The 23,887-nt window shown below is 34.6% G+C and overlaps 1 protein-coding gene across 4 annotated transcripts in view; it reads right to left on the reverse strand.

Moving 5' to 3' along the window:
• Window positions 1-23,887, reverse strand: part of LOC150100184 (uncharacterized) — a 251,258-nt gene that overhangs the window by 84,385 nt on the left and 142,986 nt on the right. For all 4 annotated transcript variants that reach the window (XM_090403025.1, XM_090403023.1, XM_090403024.1 and 1 more), the window contains exon 2: window positions 14,582-15,493. In XM_090403025.1, coding sequence (XP_090259151.1) covers window positions 14,582-15,419 — 838 coding nt within the window. In that variant the 5' untranslated portion in view covers window positions 15,420-15,493. The remainder of the gene's footprint in view (window positions 1-14,581; window positions 15,494-23,887) is intronic.

Raw genomic sequence — 23,887 nt, forward strand, 5'->3', positions numbered from 1 at the left:
GGCCTACACCTACACCTGAATGTGTTTGGAATCAGGAGTCTAGAAAAACTTAAAAATGGTATGAGACCTAACACAGAGAGTCAGGGAAACTAAACTATAAAGGGGGGAATGGTGTGAATGTGGGTGTAAGAGAGACAATGTTATATAACTGTGTTAATGACAGGAATGGGCTTTGTCATAGAAATGTTGACAAGAAGACAACGATTTCGACTTTGTGTTCGTCCGGTTCGAACCCATCAAACGTGTGCAAAGATGTCTACATGCATAATACACTAGAGAAGAATAGAGATCTGCAATTTGTCCAACTGTGCCATGCAGATTGCAGACAAGAGTATACAAAAGAAACATGCATAGATTATTATGTCTGTACACGAATGCTAGGAGTATCAGAAACAAAGGAGTAGAGTTTGTTGTCTTAGTCAATATGTTGGGAGCTCAGATTGTGAGCATTAGTAAGACCTGGCTATCAGAATCAGACATACTAACTGGTATCGAGTGTAAAGGATACAGTATTTTTAGGAAGGATAGAGAGGATAGGAGAGGAGGAGGCGTGCTGCTAATGATATCAGATGACTTGAATCCAGTTAGTGTTGAGACCTATAATATTAGTAACAATTTTTCATGTGGCACTGAGTTTGAAGCCATCTGGTGTGAGGTGGAATCTATCAGGATCAATTACATAGTGGGGTGTTGTTACAGACTTGGTGGATCGGTGGCTAGTGATGAAGAAATTCATCACCAAATAGAAAAGATGAGCGTAAAAAAGTAATCATAATGGGAGACTTTAATTATTCAAATATTTATTGTGCAACAGTTGAATCTCATGAGAAGAATGAAAATGCATTTATTGTGCTGTTACGGGACAACTTCCTCAAGCAGCATGTGACAGAAGGAACTCGGGGGCAAAGAGTGTTTGATCTGATTATAGTATAAGAAGACGTTTCAGTTATACACGTAACTATTCTGACTCCGGTTGTGACAGTGATCATGCGGTACTCACTTAGGAAGTTTCATTCAGAAAAGATTACATACTGAACTACAGAGTAGGAAATTATGACCAACTGAGAAGTATCCTGAGTTCAGTAGAACGAGGTATTAAAGCTGCAGAAACTGAATAGGAATTCAACAATAGGGACTGATGGGATATTATCATATCAGCACGTTTGTTAAAGGTGTGTTCGGCTGAACTAGCCATTCCTTTGACCAGGCTGTTAATATGAGTCTCAAAACAGGAAGGATTCCGCAGGGAGGGAAAGAATGTGTGGTAATTCCATTGCACAAGGGTGGTGCAAAGACCGATGTATCCAACTATCGACTAATTAGTATCTCAGGAGTGGTGTGAATATTTTGGAAAAATTGGTCAGGGCTCGCGATCACAAATGAGTTCACAGTGAATCTCTTTGCAATGAACAACATGGGTTTACTAAGGGAAGGTCATGTTTTAGAAACCTGCTCACATTCTATGACAATGTTCCCATTGAACTAGACAAGGGGAATGGATACACCATCATACTGTTGGATTTTTCTAAGGCTTTTGACAGAATACAGCATGGTAGACTGTTGCATAAATTGGAGAATATGGGTTTGGATTATAGAATATTAGCATGGATAGGAGGATGGCTGACTGACAGATATCAAAAAGTGGTATATGGGGGATGCGAGTCTGCAACATTTAAGGTAACAAGTGCTGTACCACAAGGATCAGTACTGGATCCACTGTTATTCGATCTGTACATTAATGATATTGGGAAGGATTTGACAAGCGACATGCAGCTATTTGCTGATGATGCAAAGATAGGTAGGGTTATCAGAAATGCTGCTGATATGCAGTACTTGCAAAATGATTTGAATAGGCTGGAAATGTGGGCAAGGGAAAATGGATGTCAGTAAATGTAAAGTCATTCACTTCGGAGTGATTACATATCCAATGTCGTATTATATTGGTGGGGGCTGATGAGGGGGCCTAGAGATCTTGGAGTGTTAGTAGACAGGAAGTTGAAGTTCAGGAGCCATGTGGCAAATATTGCAAATACAACTCAAAAGATAATTGCAATGTTGAAATGAATGTTCACATGTAATTTGCCTCTTAAGGCCTTGATAAAACCTCACTTGGACTATTGTGCGCAGGTCTGGTCTCCTGGTTTGCGTTGTGATTCTGATACAGTGGAGAGAGTTCAAAGGAGAGTGTTAAAAATGATATGAGGATTGTGGAATACTGATTATGAAGACAGGTTGAGAATTTGTAGATTGCAGACACTAGCAAATAGGAGAAAGCGGGGTGATATGATTGAGACTTACAAACTTCTGAAAGGATCTTACAGGATTTCAACTGATGGAATTTTTCAATTTATGGAGGTGGGGATAGGACAAGAGGGCATCCTTGGAAGCTAAGAATGAAGGCCACCAAGAAGGGTGTGAGGGCTAGATTTTTCTCTCATAGGGTAGTGCGTGATTGGAATGGATTGCCATTGGATGTTGTGAGTGCAAGCAGTGTGAATGAATTCGAGAATAAGTATGATAGCTGGTGTGTGAAGTATGTGGCCTCTCTCGATGAGTCACTGACTCCCTGGAGGTCTCTCTTAATAATAATAATTTATTTTTTAAAGTGTGCTAATGTAATCTGAATCCTTCTTTTTCACTTTTATAGTGCTAGTTCAGGATGAGGAATAACTTACCAGCATACATCCTCGAAGTTTATGTTACACTTATCTGAATATGACTGGCGACTTATTGATTAGGGTTCGAATTCGAACTTAAATAAGGAAGTGTTGTTGTTAATAGCTAATCTGAAAAGCGCCCAGACGGCTTTATATTATTCTTTGTGTTTTGTGTGAAGTTACATTAGGCTATCAATGCCAATAATGCACAAAATCATTTATTGTCGAGTGCTAATATTACTTAGCCATAATAATTACACATATTTACATACCTTTTGTTATAATTATTTTAGAAGTACATTCTTTAATTAAAATTAAATGTAAAATTAATGACATTAAAATTAGAATTTATTATTTTGTTTATTATTCTTATTATTTATTTATTTTGTGATGCTTCACATGCAGTCATGTATTCTTACTCCAGGAGTTCTCAACTCTTGGTCTAGCATATCTCATTCACAAGTCAAACATCGAAATATTTCTCTTCTCACTCACTACGAGATGTAAATTTTGTAGCAGAGTTGTTTGTATTTCTTTATTTTATTGAAACAAATATTTGGTCTAAAAATAATGTTTAATTCAAGGCGATTTCAAATAGGAAAAAAGGCAATATTTATTTCTTATTTATCATTTTTAATAAGATTGCATAAGTATTTCTATTCACAATTTTTATTCTTAAGAAATTCCTCAATTATCTTATTATGAATTGGTTATGAAGTGTCTATAAAGCCTTTTATGGAATTCACTACTTCAAAAATCTCCATGAATTATTTTTCGAAATGCAAATGATATGTAATGTTTTATACCCAGTTAATATTTATACCGTATAAATTTATTTATAAAAAGAGGAAAAAACGCTGCAAAAAATAAAATACAATAAACAAATAATTAAAAGAAAACGCAAATGCATTTTTAATTTACATTTTAATTTAAACTTTAATTTAAAAACGAGAAGGTAAAATTAAATGAATTCTGAAAATAAAGGAACCTCACACTAAACATTTTATCTTATATTTTGGTGCACAATTCAAACCCTACATGCAGGCTCCGAAGGACACCTTATTAAGGTCTTAAGACAATTATTCATCTGAAAATATTTAAAATTTAAATATTTTTTAAAATATTTTAAAATGTATTTACATGTATATACTCAATTCATAGCTAGTGTGTTTTATATTTCTCCAATAAGAAATTTAAATTATTTCTGAATATTTATTTATATTTATATTTTATATTTTATACTTCCTTCAACAAAATGTCTTTAAGGAATATAATATAATATTTTTTTACGCAAACCATTTATAAAATTATGAAGTATTTTTTCCTGTAATTTTTTCTCCACCAAAAAATATATCATGCTATAACATACGATAAAATTAGAAAGTTAATCAGAAAGTTAAAGAAAATTAGACTTTGAAATTTAAATTTTAACCCAATATCTTTATATAAAGAAGTATAATATTCTTTTTAAAAAGGTTTCTTAAGAATAAATTGATTATTTAATTTAGTTTTAGAAATCTCAAAATAAATTATGTAAATTTAATCCACAATTAAGGGATGAATATTAATTTATAGAAATAAATTTCAAAACGAATAGAAATATATTAAAATAGAATACTTGTATTATGAATTTGCAAACCACCTTGCTATATTATCTATGCCAATTGCTGAAATGCCTGATAAAATATTTGCAAGGTATACTATTAGTGGTGAGCTATAAGGGGCTCGTACGAGCTCTTTGTTCAATTTTTCTCAAATTTGCGAGCCACTTGTTCTTCTTGTTTACTTTTCTATTTTTTCAAAAAAAGAAATTTTTTTTGAAATATATTAAGCGACAAACTCATATGGTAACCTAACAAAAATTAGTCTGTTCGCCAGTGTATAGATTATTCGGAATTATTGTTTCAACTCCTCTAACGAATGCGCCCAAGTTTGAAAATAAAATAAGCGCATGCGCTATCTTTACCCTTCTCCCTTCTGGTAGCCAATCGTATGGTAAAACCAGTAGTCAATCAAATGTTTTATAAAAGATAATAAAAGATTTCATTCTTATTATATTTTGATAGTTAAAAATGTTTTTCTTATATAACATAAATTAACACAGTTGATTGTGTGCAAATATTTCATGTTTAGATCATGAGATATTTGTTTACAAATGATAGCCATTAGAGGTTGATTGTCCTCTCATATTTTGATTGGAATTTGTACACAAGCTGTATTAATAAAACTTTTTGTGTGAAATACGGCTTTTTCTTTCTTTTTTTTTTTTTTGCTTGACGATGCGAGCCCTTTGTTAAAATATCCATAGCTCACCACTACATACCATTGAGTTATAAAATTAACACTGATGATTTAAGTATAAAATTTTATCGAAAAATGGATTTCAAATAGTCCGTGTCAGCCTAAATAATGCTTATAGAGTAGAACTGTGTTAGGAGCTTAAGACAATTACCTCCATTTACGTTTTAATAACGTAAATGGAGGTAAAATAGCTACACCATTTATCTTGAATAGATACAGCAAGTACCTTTGCAGTTCATCTTCATCGCTAACAGGTGCAACATTGAAAGGTGACCTATATTTTATCAAGTGCAACACTGTGTATCATTAATAGACATCGCAGCCTATTCCGGAAGCAGCATAAACTAATACCGGGTGCGTCCACAGGTTTAGCGAAATGGCCTGCAGATATGGGGGTTCGATGAGAATAAGCAAGCATGTGGGGAACCTGTTGAATAGGCAATAGAAGGATGGAAATACGTACAGGAGCTGAAGTAGCACGGCTGTCACTATATAAAGTCCAATGACGGATTAGGACATGATGAATATAGGTAATCATCAAATCAGCATGTAGCATTCCCCCCATGATGCTTCTTATTGCCACGGGAAAAGTTGTCAGCTCACCAAACTTTGAGCCCAGAGGACTTCCTGATGCCAACGATATCTACAGATGGGTCGGGTAGTGCATTTAACCTACCCTGTTCTGCATGGTGGATCGTATGTGACAAATGCCACGAGGTTCTTTCTCTTAGGCATCAAGCAGCAGGTTCTTTAACTTCTAGAAATGGATGAGATCTGGACTGTGAATAGAATGAAGGATAAAAGACTAAATGAATGTTTAAGGACAGTAAAAGTTGCCTTAGAGGAATACCTGTCACATACCGCTTCAATATTGTATGGGACAGCGACACTAAGGAAGACGAATGGTAGAAATTAGATGGATGGGCGGATATCGAGGCACATCCCAGACATGAGTGATTGAGGAACATTGAAAAGCTTTGGTCAGAGGAATTGTTTTCGATTAGCGTAAAGGGCACCAGGACCATGATATGTCATTGAGGCGCGGATCATAAAAGCCTGCTTGTGCTTTGCGGCATAAAAAAAAGTGACGTTTCTTTGGCCATAAATATTTATTAATTTTTATGACTATTTCGCCTATTTTTTGTTTATGAGTACCCCTTTTATGATGTCATTGGCTTTTTACTCAATTTTTAGGGCATTACTGATGTTTTTGTTTCACCTCGTTCCCAAAGAATTCACCGCCCACCCTTAAAACCCGGATTTTAAATTTCACATATCTTGTGTCTTACCCGCAATTCTCCCACATCTCTCTCTCTCTCTCTCTCTCTCTCTCTCTCTCTCTCTCTCTCTCTCTCTCTCTCTATCTCACATTTCCAACCCCCACTTCCCATCAGTCATACTTCAGTAATATCGCCATAGATCATGATGACAACCAAAAACATCTTACAAAGGTATGTCCAAAATTATTCCTTCCTTATATCTTTAAAACATCAGTAATTGAGTAAAAAGTAAAATTGCCAGTAGCGGTAATTGTCAAAATGTAGTGATGTAACTTTTCATCTAGTACTGTCGTAATATCCTGTGAACCAACCCTCTGAGGGTACATATCAGGAATTTGATGATGACGATAAACATGGAAGATCCAAGAGAGAAAGGAAATAAAAGATAAAGAAAAGAAAATTTTGCACAACCTTGGAATTAATAGAGGAAAGATATACTACCCAACACGAGGATGGACCATTCAGGTTGTAGGATTTAGTCATGCTATACATTAAACTGATGAGGTAATAGAGCAACAAGTACGCGGTCGAAAGTAATTTAACACCGAATTCCGTACGCAAGTTTTCGACCCAATTAAAAAAAAAAAAAGTTGATTTCTTCAGTGTGTAACCACGTGCAAGGACGAGAGGCTCAAACATTACCCACCCCTACGCAATCTAAATGCTATCACTAAAGATACAAGGACAGGTGCAAACCTAGAGGGCAGCACTGTCACTCGTGTATATCAAGATGCAACAGGAGCAAATAGCGTTGTCAGTGAATTATGGGATTACGGTGAACAGCCATAATTAAGCCTTAGGTCGATCCGAGAATGCGTCATTAACATGAGGAATTTTTCCCCACCCTTCTCGCATCCCCGCAGGCGCAGAAGACACGCATTCGGTGATGAACACTACTACGCAAACCTGTACAGCAGCAGAGAAGCAAGCTTGCCATACGCCCCGGATCTTAGACCATCCCTGACAAACTCTCTTATCTAAAAAAAAAAAAGAAAAAAAAAATATATATATAACGTTGAGATTAACGCAGGGTAGTTGAAGTATTTTTTACGACGTTTCAGGTACATTTTCATAGATCGTTTCGTCGACAAAAAAAAAAAAAAAAAAAAAACTTGAAACCCACTGTCGTGTATATAATCTGAATACCTAACACACGACTCTATAGATTCACATTGCTTTATATTTGCCATCAAAATGTCAGTAGTCTGTTGACAAATTGTACACATCCATCGAATCTAATCTTAGCCACTCAGGTTTTTTTTTTTTAATGCTGAATTACGTGTGTACAGTTTAAAAGAACAAGTCACTTAGTCTATAAGTTACTTAATCCAATCAAATTACGTGAAAAGAAATTGATTTATTGGATTTTTATCTTGTGTTCGTTAATACTGAACAAGTTTTATGAACAACAGGCAAGGCTTAGTGGAGATTGTGGGACAGTGCAATTTATTCGTTACACGCCTTCCAGTTTTACAACTTAATAAGAAGACGAAACACACCCTCACGTTAATCCCAATTTCACACTTCAATTATTCAATTACACTATCAAGACTAGAAGAACGATGCGGTGGTATAAGAGAAACTGTATGCATTCTGCTATGAACTTACAACCATATTACGCGAATCCCCCCCCCCTTCACTTAATTAAAATAACACTTCCAGAGATGCATTTATATGTGGCGAGATGCGGTCGCGTCAGCTAGTCTGGAAGCTTACTTTAACCCTAGCTCAGCCGATATCGGCAATGCGCCTTTGATTGGAAAGACGTGGGTTCGAATCCCGAGTAGAAGACGAGAATGCATTTTATGAGGACAACATATAGTGCCCCGAAAGGCATCACTGTATAGCCATTTTAATCGCCAATTTTATTGGCTATTAGAGGATGATGGATTATTTAATATACTCATTATGTATTACCTTTATAAAGTTTTTTTTTTTTTTTTCAGCTGAAGGTAATTTAGCTTATATCATACTGAAATGATAGGGATTTTCCTCCTAGAAACTCGGGTTTTTCATCCGGAAAAACATAGAAACTGGTCAGCACGCGCAATGTATAAACATAATACAATGGCTTCGCAAAACAAACAGGATAAGAGATGATTTTTTTAAATAGAACAATAATAACGAATAATGACCTTTTATTATTATATTAATAACTGCTATACTAATATGATAACAAACAATATATATTATTATATTATAATAACTATATAATTAAACAATCTAATATGTGTAATATTATAATCGATTATATTTAATTTTTTTTGAAAGGTTATGACCGGTATAATATATCAGACATAGACTATTTTTCAAATATATTAAGATTTTCTCTTTCAAATTTATTTAATATTATGGTAACTTATTCGTTGTAGCAAAATAATAAAGTTATTAATTAAATTTTTGGAAAAAAGCAGAAATTTATTGTTTGTACTTTAGACACCAGTTTGCAGTAAACTAAAGAATAATTGAAGGAAACTTGGAATATATTTTGATATGTTCCATGTTTCAAAGATTGAATCATTTATGAAAAATAACTTGCTTATTATAACTTTTAATATGAAAAATAACTTGCTTATTATAACTTTTAATATATATATATATAATATATCTTTTAAGATATATATAATATAATATATATATAATATAAATCTTTTAATGTATAATATATCTTTTATATATATATATATATATATAACATATCTTTTAAGATATATATAATATAATATATATATATATATATATATATAATATAAATCTTTTAATGTATAATATATCTTTTATATATATATATATATATATAACATATCTTTTAAGATATATATAATATAATATATATATATATATAATATAATTATATATAATATAAATCTTTTAATATATAATATATCTTTTAATATATATATAATATAATATATATCTTTTAATATATATATATATATATATTTTAATATCTTTTAATATATATAAAAAATAAGCTGCTTTTATCTTGTAATATAATATATTTTTCGTGTAATGTAATATTTCAAGGCTTCTCCGTAGCTCAGTCAGTATAGACGAAGCCTTTTGGTCGGAAAGACCTGGATTCGATTCCCGTCAGTGATGTGAGGAATCTTAATCTGGTCTCATTCGAACTAAAGGTAAGTTAGTCGGTCTCATAAGAAGGTAGGGTTTTTTTTTTTCCTCACCCGTAAACTAGGGTTTTTCGTCTCTCAGAACAGGCAAACCGGTCCGTGAACACCCGCATCTGCAGACATAGGACACACCGGGGAATCATAGGGCTAAACACCTTATCCTCGATACGGTAGCAATTAAAGGTAGAAAAATCCCCGACACCGCAAAACAAAAGAGGAGGGAAGAAATATGATAAGATTTCAAGGCTTCTCTTCTGTTGTAATCAATAAATACAGTAGAGTTCCCAATGCAATTTCAGTATTAAAGTTACTTCTATACCGAATTTCATTACTATTTTTAACAGGACAGATTTTTGGGAGAAAACAAGCGGCTTTTCACTCATTTCGACTGAACAGTTTCTCAAGTTTCATTGTGGTTTAGTAGACAAAAACAGTAACAAATCACATACCGACAATGTTATTTGTCGATATAAATTTAAAGGAAATCGATTCGCCAACTTTATATTATAAACGACTCTAACTTTATATTTAAATTCAGAGATTTAGCTGTCTCCGTGATTTTTCCCCCTCGAAATAGTCTACTATTCAAATAAGATTTGAATGGAGATGATTTTATTTATTTATATTATCGAATGTATAATATATCTCATTTCATTTAGTATTATTATTAAATATTCTACCCTTAATTCTTATTTTATTTATAGTAGATAAAAATTCATTTAACCAATCAATAGAAAACCAAATTTTAATAACGAACACCATTGGCCCACTTGTGGCCGCGATATGAGTAGCTTTTGTGATAAAACGAAATATGTGATAAAAAGAAAACGAATTTTATTCCATCAATCTAAATCAAGTTCTAATTTTCACAGAGATTCTACGATTAGAACTCCATGTTGGTCTGATCACATCTTTTACAACATATAGCAGTAGTACAGCGCCAAGTGGTTTAATACCTTCATAAGTCATGTTATACCACGTGATTTATCACTGGTACGCAGTATTCGAAATAAATGGAGGTGCCGATATAATGATTTTTTTTTTTGCAACGTAGTGTATGCCGATTAACTTTTTACGATGCTTAAACATTGAACTATACTTGAAATAGTGTTCGAACAAGGAATGCGATGATCATTATAAAAGAATCTGTATGAGGTTTTATAAAAGGATATTCTAAAACATCAAAATGAATAACAATTTTTCCCAACACGTAAACTGCCTTTGCAAAAAGTATGAATATTTTAAATCCAGAATATGTAGAAATATAAGGGTTGATCATTGTTTTCAGATTACATACATTCGAAATAGCACTTTTTTTTTTTTTTTAAATTCAGGATTATTCATGTTAATTATATCAATGGTACTCGAAGATGGCATTTTACAGTTGAATCTTATTCATCTTATCGCATTAGCTGTCTATGTCTGTTAGTGCTCAGTTTTAGGAGAAAATTCCCAATTTCTGTCAGAAAAAAATCCTACCGCTGCCATATGACACTGGGCGAACTCACCTTTAGTCCAAAAAGTCTTTCGTATTTTAGATGGATTTAAACTCGGATCTTTGCAACTTAGAGCGACATTACTATCAACTACGCCACGCAGTTACCCTAAATGTTTATAATGAGAATACTGGTTTTTAAGAATTAAGCTAAAATCTTTTCTATGCTTATTTTCTCATGAAACTGCATTTCATACATGGAAATCTAATCATATCCTCTTACTTGAATGGCATAGGTAAAGAATAAATGTCAGAACATTTTATGAGACAGCCCTTCTCTAGAAAGACCATCGGTCTTGCTTAAGAACAGCGAAAACACACATCAGTTGTTCGCCTTTCTTTTTTGAAAATAACAGCGTGTTTAACTACATAGTTGCTCTAAGAATGTTAAAATATTTCTAAACTCCCACAATATTTCTAATAGATGAAAGTCATTTTAGCAAGTATGAATATGTAATTAAACTCGTTACAAAAGCACCTCTTTATTTCCTTAATAAGTTTTAATTAAAGATGGGTCAGTTATGTATCAGTATTATATTATATTATATCCCCGTGTGGTGGGCGGGCTAAGAATAGCGCTACTGTAACCCATACATGTCGTAAGAGGCGACTAAAATGGGAAATAGAGTTTCGCTCTCTTAGGGTTCATCCGGAATTTTGCTCTCGGTGAGGGAGGGGGGGGGGGCTTTCCCTGAGAGACATTTTGAATCTCCGGCATGAGGACTCCTTGTCAGTGGATGCTTTTCCCTGGAATATGAGTAGTTCTGCTCAGTGTGTGTGTGGGTGGGTGGGGGTGTCACTGAGTTGGACGGTCTTTCGACCACTCGTAGGGAGTGGTCCGGGAGATCGTCTTAATTTTTAGAAAAGGCTTTACTTAAAAATCTCTCCACTGCAACTCATGCATGTCGTAAGAGGCGACTAAAATGGGTACCCAGGGAGGGTAACGGATGGCAATGCTGTAGCCAATGAAGTTCTAACTGAAGCGCGGCCATTGCTGTTACTCTCCTGCCATGATCAGAGTCATAACTCAATAACACCCTATCCTTACATTGTCTTCTACAGATAATGGGGAATATGAAAAGCGAAAAGCATTCTTGCTTCGCCCATCTAGCAAAAAAAAAAAAAAAAAAAACAGTATTATATTATATATATCAGCTGCGCACAAAATATTATTAGGATCAATGCATGCACGATAAATAAATTAGCAAGGCAATTCGCACTGATGGCTACTTCAGAGCAACACAAGATGCATGATGTTTAGGGATATTTACTCAGAATTGCAATAAATGTTATTTTCTTCAGAAACTTCAGTTTTTTTCGACATATGAGTTATTTTTGAAGTACAAAAAGAAGTGCTACGTCTTTTCTCTATCGATTAAATAAAAGATTCACGAAACTAATGATTTGCCTTTGCTTATCTTAAGAGATCTGGAGATTTGGTATGGAGTTTTCTGTAATCTATTTTAAAGCACAAATAAAATGCCTGTGGAGATACTAACATCTGACTGATTTTGGAGAAACAAAATTTGCATGAAAGGAGTCCTTTAAGTAAAAACCTTGTAAACAACACATTAGGGCTGTGATGATAAACCAATGGTCTGCGAGCCAGATGTGACCATTATCTAGAATAGATTGTCTACTCTAGACAATGAGTAGAGAAAAGAAATATGTTTATGTAAAGTAAAACTATGGCCACGAACTGCATGCAGTTCTATAACACTCGTGCACGAGTGTCAAAATTGACATCATTTCTAAAAGGTCGTTTTGTTTCAATTTTAATGCGAATTTCTCCCACTAAAAGTTGTAAACCTATCGTGCAATGGACGGATTAAGACTCCTTCAATCCATCCCTTAGGATGTGTAGAGTGCCCTGATTAAGGGTTAGTAATTAATGTAGGTCACTTCTCTGCATCCCCAATGGGCAAGTACTTATCCCTACAGATCTGTGTGTTCACAGAGGTCGGTTTCGTTGTTTTGAAGATGAAAAAAAGGACGAAAACCCCAAGTTTCTGGGAGAAATACCTCCACCTCCGTATGCGACCGGCTTACTCATCTGATAAAGATTCCTAACGTCATAGGCGGGTTCGAACCCGGATCTTTCCAACCAAAGAGCTCGTTTATACTAACTAAGCTACCGAGGCTCAGGAATTCCGAAACCTCCTCTAAAGACTAACATGGAACTGTTTAAAGCCACTTCAGACCTCCAATAAGAAAGGTGGCTGTCGCAGTTGCTTGCTGATGAGTTTATACACCTTGATAGTCTTTATATCGATCCCATGAAAAGGACATAAGATTGGCCGGGAATTCTTGCAGCTGTTGTACAATGTTTGGTACGTTTTTTGCAATCAAACTTCCAGCTAAAAGTTAGATTTAGTAGAGACCATACCATGAAGATGGAGAACTTCTCCATCAATTTGTATGTTAAATTTCTCGTCCACACCCAATCCATTTTTCTACTTATGACCGGCGCGTCATGCTCGAAAAATATTAAACATCACTAACACTGTCGTGAAAGAATAAGATGCATGCCCATCTCCCAAGAAATCAGAGAAAGAGAGAAAAATACTATCATGATTTTATTAAATTAAAAAAAATCTGTTTGCATATTTTATTATAATGCATAATAGAGCTTTAGCCAAGCAATAGGCTAATTTGGAGAAAAATTGTTGATAGGAGATTATTAGTAATGTCAACTTAATCATGTGGTGCTGTCATGGTAGCCTTGAACATCCCTTGTGGGTACATATTGGGAAATTGATGATGAATTGATAATTAGTGAAAAATTGAGATAAATTATATGAATAAAATGAATTGTTAATGAAAATTAGAACTAAAAGTCCCGATCTTCCCCAAACCAGGCTTTTAATAAATATTTGTACATCTAAAGCAATTTGTGTTCCAGTAGAAATACTGAAAGTATAAACTCTGTGACAAATGTATTGCATAAAGTTAAAAGGCAATAAATATTATCTCTAACCGCAAAAGAGGTGGGGAAAATAAAGGAAACTACAGTACTACTGTAGTGACCGTAGAGAGAGAGAGAGAGAGAGAGAGAGAGAGAGAGAGAGAGAGAGAGAGAGAGAGAAAGAGACTGTTATTTGATAAATGAATGAGAAAAGGGCCGAAGTTTCAACTTGGCAACCAAAATTATTAAAAAACAACAACTAATAACCTTATTTATTACTTGTTATAAAAGAGTAATGGATACTTATTATTCAATCAATTTACCTGTTTTGTATAAGTAAATATCCCAAATCAGGAAAATAACAAACAAACAAACAAACAATACACTATTATAGAAGTACATGTAAAACAAATTTGGGTTCGGTAGTGTTCTGTGTGTAGTTATTGGTAAACATTAACTTTGTACAACTTCTCTAACTGCAGTGGGGGGAAAAGAACTATTTAACAAAAAAAAAATTGCAGTAGTGAGTGACCTAGAGAGAAAAAGAGAATGTTATTCTTTGATAAAAGAAAAAGGGTCAAATAATTCAATTCGGCTTTCTAAATTATCAAAAGGAAGGTTAATAAACAAGGTTTCCTATTTGATATATAAAAAATGGATGGATATTTATTAATCTATCCTATTACTAATTTTTAATAAGTAAGTATTCGAATTCATGAAAATAAAATAGAAACAAATACTACACCATTTCAGAACTTAAGTAATAACAATTCAACAATTACTAATAAAGAAGACTGGCAGCATTTACTCACCTGTAATATCCATTTTCTCAAGGCTGGCACACCTGGAGACAAGTTCAAAAATGCCAGCATTTGTGACGCTGTTGCAGCCCCTAATTTCCAGCGTCCGCAGCTCGGGGCACCTTCTGGCAACCGTAAAGAGTCCTTTATCCGTCAGCCGACTGCATCCATTAAGCGAGATCCTCTCGACCGTCAAACACACGGTAGGCGAGTCGCGACACAGCAGTCGGAACAGGGTCTTAAGCCCGCGATCGACGTGGATTTTCTCGCTGGCAAGAGTAATCGAAGTCCACAGCTGCGGCTCCCAGGCGAGGAAGTACCAGCGGCGACACACGCGAGCACAGACGCACAGTTGATTGCTCGACAGAAACGAAAACACCTTGAGAATCAGATCGTCAGTCAGTCGATCAAAAGGGGAGGTTTTGGGCACCTTCTTGCCCTTGTAAGTCGTGATCAACTTCTCCGTGTCCGACAGCGTCGAGCGGCCGAGCGATGGAGTCCGAGACGAGCCGGAGGAGCAATTGGACAACGGTGACGCCTCCAGGGTGGTTGGGAAGGGCGACGTGCACGAGGAAGGAATGTCGCTCCACGGACTAGGAGTTAAACTAGTCTGGCTGTCGAACGTACGGCGAAGAGACTTGGGTGTTGGGGTCGGGGTGGCGCTTTGCCTCGTAAGTAGCGTATGGTAACCTAGGTCGTGGCCCGGAGATGACCTGCCAGGAGAGAAAGCTGTCATCTCCGACTTGGAAGCGTAAGAGGAGACATCAGTGCTTGTGGATGACGTTTCCGTTGTAGAGATGTGGATATCCATCCAGCCGGCTGGAGGGCTGTAGCCAAAAGTGTCCACCATCACACTCCCTTGACATCGGTTACACTTAGTTAGGTTGGTTGGAGACGTTTAAGTAATTATTTCCAGCGTACCCTCTGAAAGATACGAAATATTTGTTAGGTAATTTTCAATTAACAGCCGTAATATAATTGAAAACAACAATATTATAACGAATTTATCGGCAGCTGGGGTAAAAGTGAACACTTCAAATACTCGCCTTCTGTATTACTAAAAGAAAAACTGCAGTAGTGACCTCTAGTGAGAAAAAGTGTCATTCGTTGGCAAATATCTTGGCCAGAGGATAATACTTTTTTTTCAGTTTGTTCAAAGTAGCCATTTATACAAAACGTATTGTAAATTAAACTCGTATTTGGGATGTGCCATAGCTGCATATGGGTCGTTGAAGTTTACTTGCTACCAACAGTAGAAGCAGTTCTTTCGAGGTGACAGACTGTTTATCACTTTCTCGTGACAACTTTATATCGATCCTATACAAGTGAGTGTTTTAATGGCAGCTTGCTAATGACGTATAGGAAGTGCCCATTGGTCCAGTGCATCTGCTGAAATGTAACTTAAATCATGAAGGGAATAATGTTTCATAGATATACGGATACAAGAATTAACATAAACAAGGTTGTATTGGCTGAAGAATTTTAATAATTGATACTAAGTAAAAAGCACCAACAAGTTTCGCCAACTTAGCTGTCTTGCTTCGTAAGGGTGTATAAAAGAGATACAAAACAACTTAAACTGCTCGTGAAAGAATGAACCGAATACAATTGTATTTTTTACAAATACAGAAGAACGCGTACATCAAACGCATGGAGCGTGTGTGATGTCAACTGTTGTTATGCAGGAACGTTCTGTAATTAGCAGCGAAATTTAACTCTGGCGCACTTAGTGAACTTATGAGGGTCTTCCAAATATCAGCTAGAATTAATCCTTAATTTCTATTGAGATTACGTTTAGAATGGATGACTACTATAGCTTCTTTTATGTTTCGGGAGCGGAAACCTTCCTCTAAATAGGGCATGGAGCTTTTGAAGGGCTAACCCAGAGTTGTCTTCTCTGTCGTTGTTGTTGTTTACATCGCCGACGTGTTCTCTTTTCCTTATTTCTAAACTTCTTGAGGTCTGACCAATGTAATTTAATCCACATGAAGGGGATGTTATAGACACCGGCGTATTTGTAGAAGGCATTACTGTCTTTCGGAGATCTTAAAAAGCGCCGGCTAGTCTTTAAAGGTTTAAAAGTCATTCGTATTTCATGTGGCTTGAGGAGTGTAGCAATCTTTTCAGAAACTGTTCCAGCATAAGGAATGGCAATAGTGGATTTGTAACGTGTTTCCTCAGATTGTTGTTGTGGGGGTGACAGAAAAGTATCCCATGGATCAGTTCTTACGAACCAACCAACACAGGTATTTGCATTTCACATCTTCGCACCACATTTCTCAAAAACTGAGCATTGTGCACATGCTCAAAAATAGGGCCACTCGCATCACAACAGAGGAAAAAGATCTCAAAGATGAATTATTCCACATATCAAAAATCCTAGTAGACAATGGTTATCCAAAAAAAAAAAAAAAAAAAAAACTGATCCATAAAGTTGTTTTGTATCTCTTTTATACACCCTGACGAAGCCAGACAGTTAGATTGGCCAAATTTGTTGGCGTTAGTTTTTTTTAGTATATCAATTATTAAAATCCTTCGGCCAATATACAACCCAGTTTATGTTAATTCTTGCATTCATTAGATGGTCGAAAATAATATAGAATAGATATACGGATAATATATTTTGTATCTTTTTTCCTTTAAGATGACATGTATACACATCTTTAATCGCTAGCACATGCCAGTTTTTCTTTAAAATATCATTCTTATACAAAGAAATGTCATTATAAATATGATTCCTTGTTTTAATAATTGTTCATTTTCTATGATCAAGCTGATTATTTAAATAGAAATAAAAAAATAAAAAAGTATAGCAGGATAAGGATATGGAGAGAGATGATGCAAGGCATGTACATACTATGTTAATCTACATATTGGCGAATCTCGTGTTGTCCGCATTGGTTGGGCCACAGTGATGCTATTCATAATATCTATCGATGTACATCCGTTTCTTATTTATCTCCATTTCTTAATCCACTGACATTTTGGCCATTTCAAATACTTAAGTGAATCTCAATCTTTATAAAGGTAATGAGTTCCATTTTTTTTCTCCTATATGTTCGTTTGGTCTCTTCCAGACTTCCCCCCCCCTTCAACCCCTTCTTTGCTCCTCCCACATGCTGTAAGGAAATGTGTTTCATTTTCCATATTACGGTCACTTAAGTCTTTCTGTTTTTTTTTGAAAATAATATCTCTTTTTAGCTTTTTTTCTTCTCACCAAGACATTCAGTGATCTCATCTTTCCATATCACATACAGCTGGAGTTTTCCTTAGACTTTTTACTTGGATTTACCGTCTTAATAATAGCGGATATCTTTGTATCTCTTAACATAACACTTTTAATACAACTTATTGAATCATCGCATGAAAACAAAAAATCTTCACATAGGAAGCTTTTTTGAGGTGAGTATAGCAAAGAAGATCCTAGAAAACGTTTCTTTGTTCAGTAGCAAGAGTTATAAAGTTGTTTTGAATGACTAAACTAAACTATGACGACGGTATATTATGTCTGCTAATTTTGTGTTATTCTAGTAGGTGTACTTGTTTCGTGGGAGAAAAACACCTGAGTTACCCACCTTTTCTGTTTCTTACTTGCAGTAGATTTGTATTGAATATATATTTTTGATTCGTTGACAAGTTTCTTTAAATAGCGCTTCTAAAATCCACTTGCTAACAAATCGTTCTTTGCTACAAACAACCAATTAATCCAAATTTTAAGCACTATACTACAGCAGAATGCACGCAATTCATGATTTAAAATAATAATGAAATATTCCTTTTTTTTTAACTAAATAAGTAAACTGATTTTTTTTTCTGCTTTTCTTAAGCGGTCGCAAATTCCAAAAGTGATCACACACGGTGCTTGGTCCACCTTTGCCTCAACCTTACATGATTTTAAAAAGTAGATTCGAAGAACCGTATTTTTGTCTTTGATGACTATAATCATTATTACATTTTACTGAGGAAAAATTGAAATGACGCATTCGATTAAGTTCCTTCAGATTTAATGGCATTCTTAGTGCATTACTTAGAACTTCAGCGACAATACCTGCTGTTTTCAAGATATTCAAATTGTGTTACCTATTTATTGCTCTATTTTTATAAAAAATGAAATTAAAATAGAGCTGTAAATAAGTAACAAAATTATCTTTCTTGTTTGTTTGTTTCAAAAGCGTCTCCGTAGCTCAGTCGATATAGACGAAGCCTTTCGGTCAGAAAGTCCATGACGTTAGGGACCTTTACCTGGTCTCTTTCGACGAAAGGTGAGTTAGTCGGTCTAACTGTTTTTTTTTTCACCCGGAAACTCAGGTTTTTCGTCCCTCAGAAAAGGCAAACTGGCCTCGGGATCACACACTTCTACAGACAAAAGTATCCGCCTCCTGCAACGTCAGGCTAAGTCGGTCGGAATCGCGCGTGTAAGGTCGTATCATGTAAGAAGGCTGACCCCAAATAGATGGGATAAAGGCACAAGAAGAAGAAGAAGAAATAAAATCCAAAAATATATATAAAATTAATAAAAATATAAAAGAATTTAGCCCACCCACCGTACTAATGTATATAAGTTCACAACCTTCCATGCGTGGAATTTACATTAAAAAACCTCCTCAAAATCATAATTAAAATGCAACAATATGCCACAAAACTGCTCAATACTATTTGATGCTATGCCACTGTGTAATTGCTTTGATTTCTTACTCGCACCACGTAAAAAACATAAGTCAAGAAAGCCTTACAAACAACCCAGTACTGGAAGCAAACTGTCAAGTTATCTCAACATACTTTCGCCCTTCTACCAGATTACACCCATACCGCTACAAATTCCTTCTCGTCTAGATAGAACCTCAAAGAAATTGCAAGTTTCTTAATAATAGATTCTAGTAAATCATCGCCCACAGTTTATTTTGCGAGACATCACCCAACTTTTTTTTTTCCCAACGTATCCGCGCCTACCACGCACGCAATAAATCCATCGGTACATGATTGTACCCAGGGACATTGAAAGAAGAGGTACTCGGAGGGACTATCCCTTATACAATGTTTCTTTTGTAAATCTCAAATTACACACTGACCTATGACCTGCCTATTAAGTCACGTTAATTACACCGCCAAGTCTTTTGGAGAGATGACTTAATAGAAGGTGCAAATATGACAAACAGTGGTAATTTGAATGCTGTTTGAAAAGATTTAAAGCCAATATTCAGTCTTCTATGAAATGTTAATAGGCTATAAAATAACGATTAGATTTAGCACGTGCGAGAGAAATAAGATATAACAAAAGCATTAGAATGACTTCTCTTATCTGAGAATGAAACAGAATAGCAGACATACAAGTTAAATAACCTAATATCCTAGAAAAAGAAATTATAAAGAGATAAAAATATAAATATATAAGTGCAAGTAATATTATACCATAAAATAATAGTATTTTATTATTACTTTAATTGATTATGTAAATGTTTTATTTTATTGTTTGGAAGTACACCAGTTTCTATTATATACATGTTATTTTATAATAAATTTAAAGGAGAGCGTATCTGGGAGAAGTCCCGAAAGAGAATAAAAATTTGATTATTATTACTCACTGTCCCAATTCAAAATTTTTGTTGAACTCGTCCTTCGCCTAAGTTCAGCAAATTCAATTATTAATTTTTCTGAATTTTGATAAAAAGTAGATATTTCTGTTGAACTCGTCTAAGATAATTGAACTTATCTTCGTCAAAGTTCAGCAAATTGAATTATTAATTTTTCTGAATTTGATAAAAAGTAGATAAACGCTATTATTTTAATGCAATCTATTTCTCTCTCTCTCTCTCTCTCTCTCTCTCTCTCTCTCTTTAAATTTCCATTTAATTAGCAATGGAACAAACACAATTAGATTTGGATTCAGTACATGTAAGACTGAATTTCACGCTATCCACTTTTGATGTGCATTACCACCTGAAGAAGTGTTGATCCTACCCAATCGTAATCGAAAAACACATGTGCATTTTAACATTTGTGCTAATGGAAAGTTTTGCAGTCGAATTCTATTCAGGAGAAGAAATAAGAAACATTTCTCTTCCCGATATAAATGAGAAACATTTAGAATGGAGCTTGCTTCATTGTCGAAAGCAGACAAACCGATCGAAGAACACAGGGCGATTAAGAAACCTGGTTCAATAAAAAGGGTTATTCTATTATTTAACTTATCAATTTAATGCAGTTTTATTTCCGCTTGAAAATAATCTTACGCTGCTAACTAATTTGGATTTTAAATCAGAAATTTATACTTTCAAATAAGTTGCAGTATTAATTCTTAGTTCTTATTAGTTCTTAGTAGCTAAACCTAATCTCCAGAAGTTATGCTTGTCAGAATATGTCTCCATTCTTAAACCAACACGTAGCAGAAGTCAGCAGCAATATTAGCGATAACTAGGTAATGAGTAAATCTCAAGACGCTAAACAGTTTTAAAAGCTTTGTCAATTTATGTAAATAAAGTTTGGTTTTGCTGGCTTAAGGTCATTTGCTAATGACCTCATTGCGTATTCAATATCTATGTGTGTTGTGAGTAAATATGCCGCTGTATCATAGTTGTTTTTCATCTTCTGTGTAACATTATTTCTTTGCTTATTAGAGGCGTAAAAATGTTTGGGTTGGGTTCCAGAGTATACCACATCGTATTATTAGTAATAACACGTGGCAAAGAAGCAGTCAGAAGTATTACTACCTCTATCCAAGTCGATACAGATACTGTTAAAATAACTGATATTCATTTGTAATAATAAAAGAGATTTTGCAGTCATCGATTTTACCCTTTTCGTATATTTAAACTCGGTCATAATAACTCTGAATAAAAATCTCATAAGCCAGTATCTTTTTTCCCCTCGTTTCCTTTTATTATTCATATTGTGTTTAAGTAAAAAGTCGTTTATGAAGAGGAAAAGTCTGTACATTAAAGTTAGTGAATATTAAAGAAAATAATATGCTATATTTAATTCTTTAAAATTTTTAGGAATTAATAAATAAATGTTATTAATTAATGAGATTTGAATATACACCTTTTTTTTATTAATATAGATTTTATATTATATTACGGAATAGAATCCTAGTAGAGATTATGAAAAGTCCTTTTTAGGACTTCCAGGGTAACAAATGGCAATGCTGTAGCCAATAAAGTTTTAACTGAGGCTCGGCTATTGCCGTTACCCAGCCATGACTAGAGCTTTTTAGCTCAACAACACTCCATCCACACAGATTTTCTTCATTCAGATGACGGGATAAAGAGTCAAGGACTCAGTCCATCGCCCAGTTCTTTTAAGAACTAGTAGAGATTATGGATTGATTCATTCAATCCAATACCCCTTGGAGGTATTGGATTGAATGAATTCAATACCTCCAAGGGTATTCGATTGCTCAATAACACCTTATCCCTACACTGCCCTCTACAGATAACGGGGAAGATGAAAAGCATTCTTGCTTCGCCCCTTTAAGCCAGTCCTTATAAGGAAAGGAGTAGGCAGATGACGTTTGTCTACTTTTAATTGTTTTATTTTATATATAAAGGATGTGGGTCGATATACTCGTTGCCAATTGGAGGAGCTTGTTCTAAGCATTTTTCAGACCGTTTCTGAACTAATCAATGTTGGTGCTGGCAAGTAAGTTTTGTTTTCTGCCCAAAAATTAACTACGCAACCTAAAGAAATTGACCGTAGAACAAGGAGTTAAAGATCACTATATGAAGAAACTTTGCCGCCATGACCATCGTTTTCCGCTAAGGGTGGAAACCGGTTGCACACTAATTTGCAAAAATTTGTGCTAAAACAACTTTGGGGAATAAAACATAAAACAGATTTACGTTACATATATATTTTTCTATAATATATATCAAAGTAATAAACTTTAATTTCTATGTATTGCAACCTGAAATTTACGATTATCAGTGGCAGGAAGGCTAATAAGTACAAGGTAGAGAAGTTTTTTTTTTTTTTAAACTGTATGAGCTGTGATGTATAAAAGGAACAATGCGATGTGAGTGAATAGATGTAAATGCCTCTCCTTGGCAAAAATCTGGGATTTTTGCTAAGGAGAGGCATTCGTTTCGATTCGGATTAGGACGATGAAGCAGAACTTCGGCGCTACCCTTAAATGAGCGTTCGAACTTGAAGCGGCATTGATGGAATGATTGTGTTTTAGACCAGAAGACTGTGTGGTTCATGTCAATTCCATGTTTCGCTAAGCCAGATTTTTTATTAATGATGTAATATTGGTGTTCTTGTATTTTTTTTTTTTTTTTTTTTTTTTTTTTACAGAACGTCCGGTTTGTCCGAAATAGGAAAGGTGGCAATCACAAAGAATTTGATAGACGCTACGAAGAGAAATGAGAAGATTGCTTATCTTAGAAGTGTAGGTGTAATCTATTCTTACTATTACGACACAAGTATTTCTCAAACATTGGATATCATTCATCATTGAGTTGTCCATTAAACGAAACAAACTATCCTACAGCGCATGTATTGGCGCATTTCCACCTCGGAACAAAGTCGGAAAATTGAGCAGACAAGGAGATAACAGCATGAAAGTACAAAGTGTACTCCAGAGAGTTAGAGAACCAATTGAAATTAGGACCAAATCAACTAAGAAATGAGAGCAGATATTACATTTGTTCATCACTTATGTTCTTCACCCGGTTTTTTGAGGAGGAAAAGAATGGCCTCCTACGTATAATGTGGATCCTTTTTTTCCCTTTAGTCTAAAAAACCATTATTAAAGTTCTTCATTTTTAGACGGCATCTGAACCCACATCTTTTCAATTTATTACATCACCGCACAAAATTGGTGGGACATATCTGTATGTTAAAAAACTGGGCCGGAAACATGGAAGTTAGATCCCTAAAAAAAATTTTTAAAAAATGAAAAATAGGTGATGATATTTCACAATTCCAAGCATCCTGGTTATTGGTGGCATAGCTTGTAATCGACTGAAGTGCATTGCTGTACAGTTTTGCAAGTAAATATAGTTAATCGTAATATAGTTTAACTATAATAAATATAGTTAAATATAGTTATCACTACTAGACATTGATAACTGATGAGTGAGCCAACTTTTCTAAGTGAGAGAATGAGTCGTCTTCACGCACTGAAAAGAGTTGATGCATTACTTAGCCAATTGTTCGATTCAGATCAACTTACTTTCATAAACGAATCGACTCTATTCAAATCAAGTGAATAAACTAGTTTTAAAATCATATAAAATATCAAGAGTCATAAAATAGTAGTCGGAAAGATTACATGATAATAAAATTAAATCAGCTGCATACATTAAGTTATTCACAATCATA

Source organism: Typopeltis vanoorti, chromosome 13 (genome assembly GCF_054136105.1).
Source record: "Typopeltis vanoorti isolate ZY-2024b chromosome 13, IOZ_Tvanoo_1.0, whole genome shotgun sequence".
Classification (NCBI taxonomy): domain Eukaryota; kingdom Metazoa; phylum Arthropoda; class Arachnida; order Uropygi; family Thelyphonidae; genus Typopeltis; species Typopeltis vanoorti.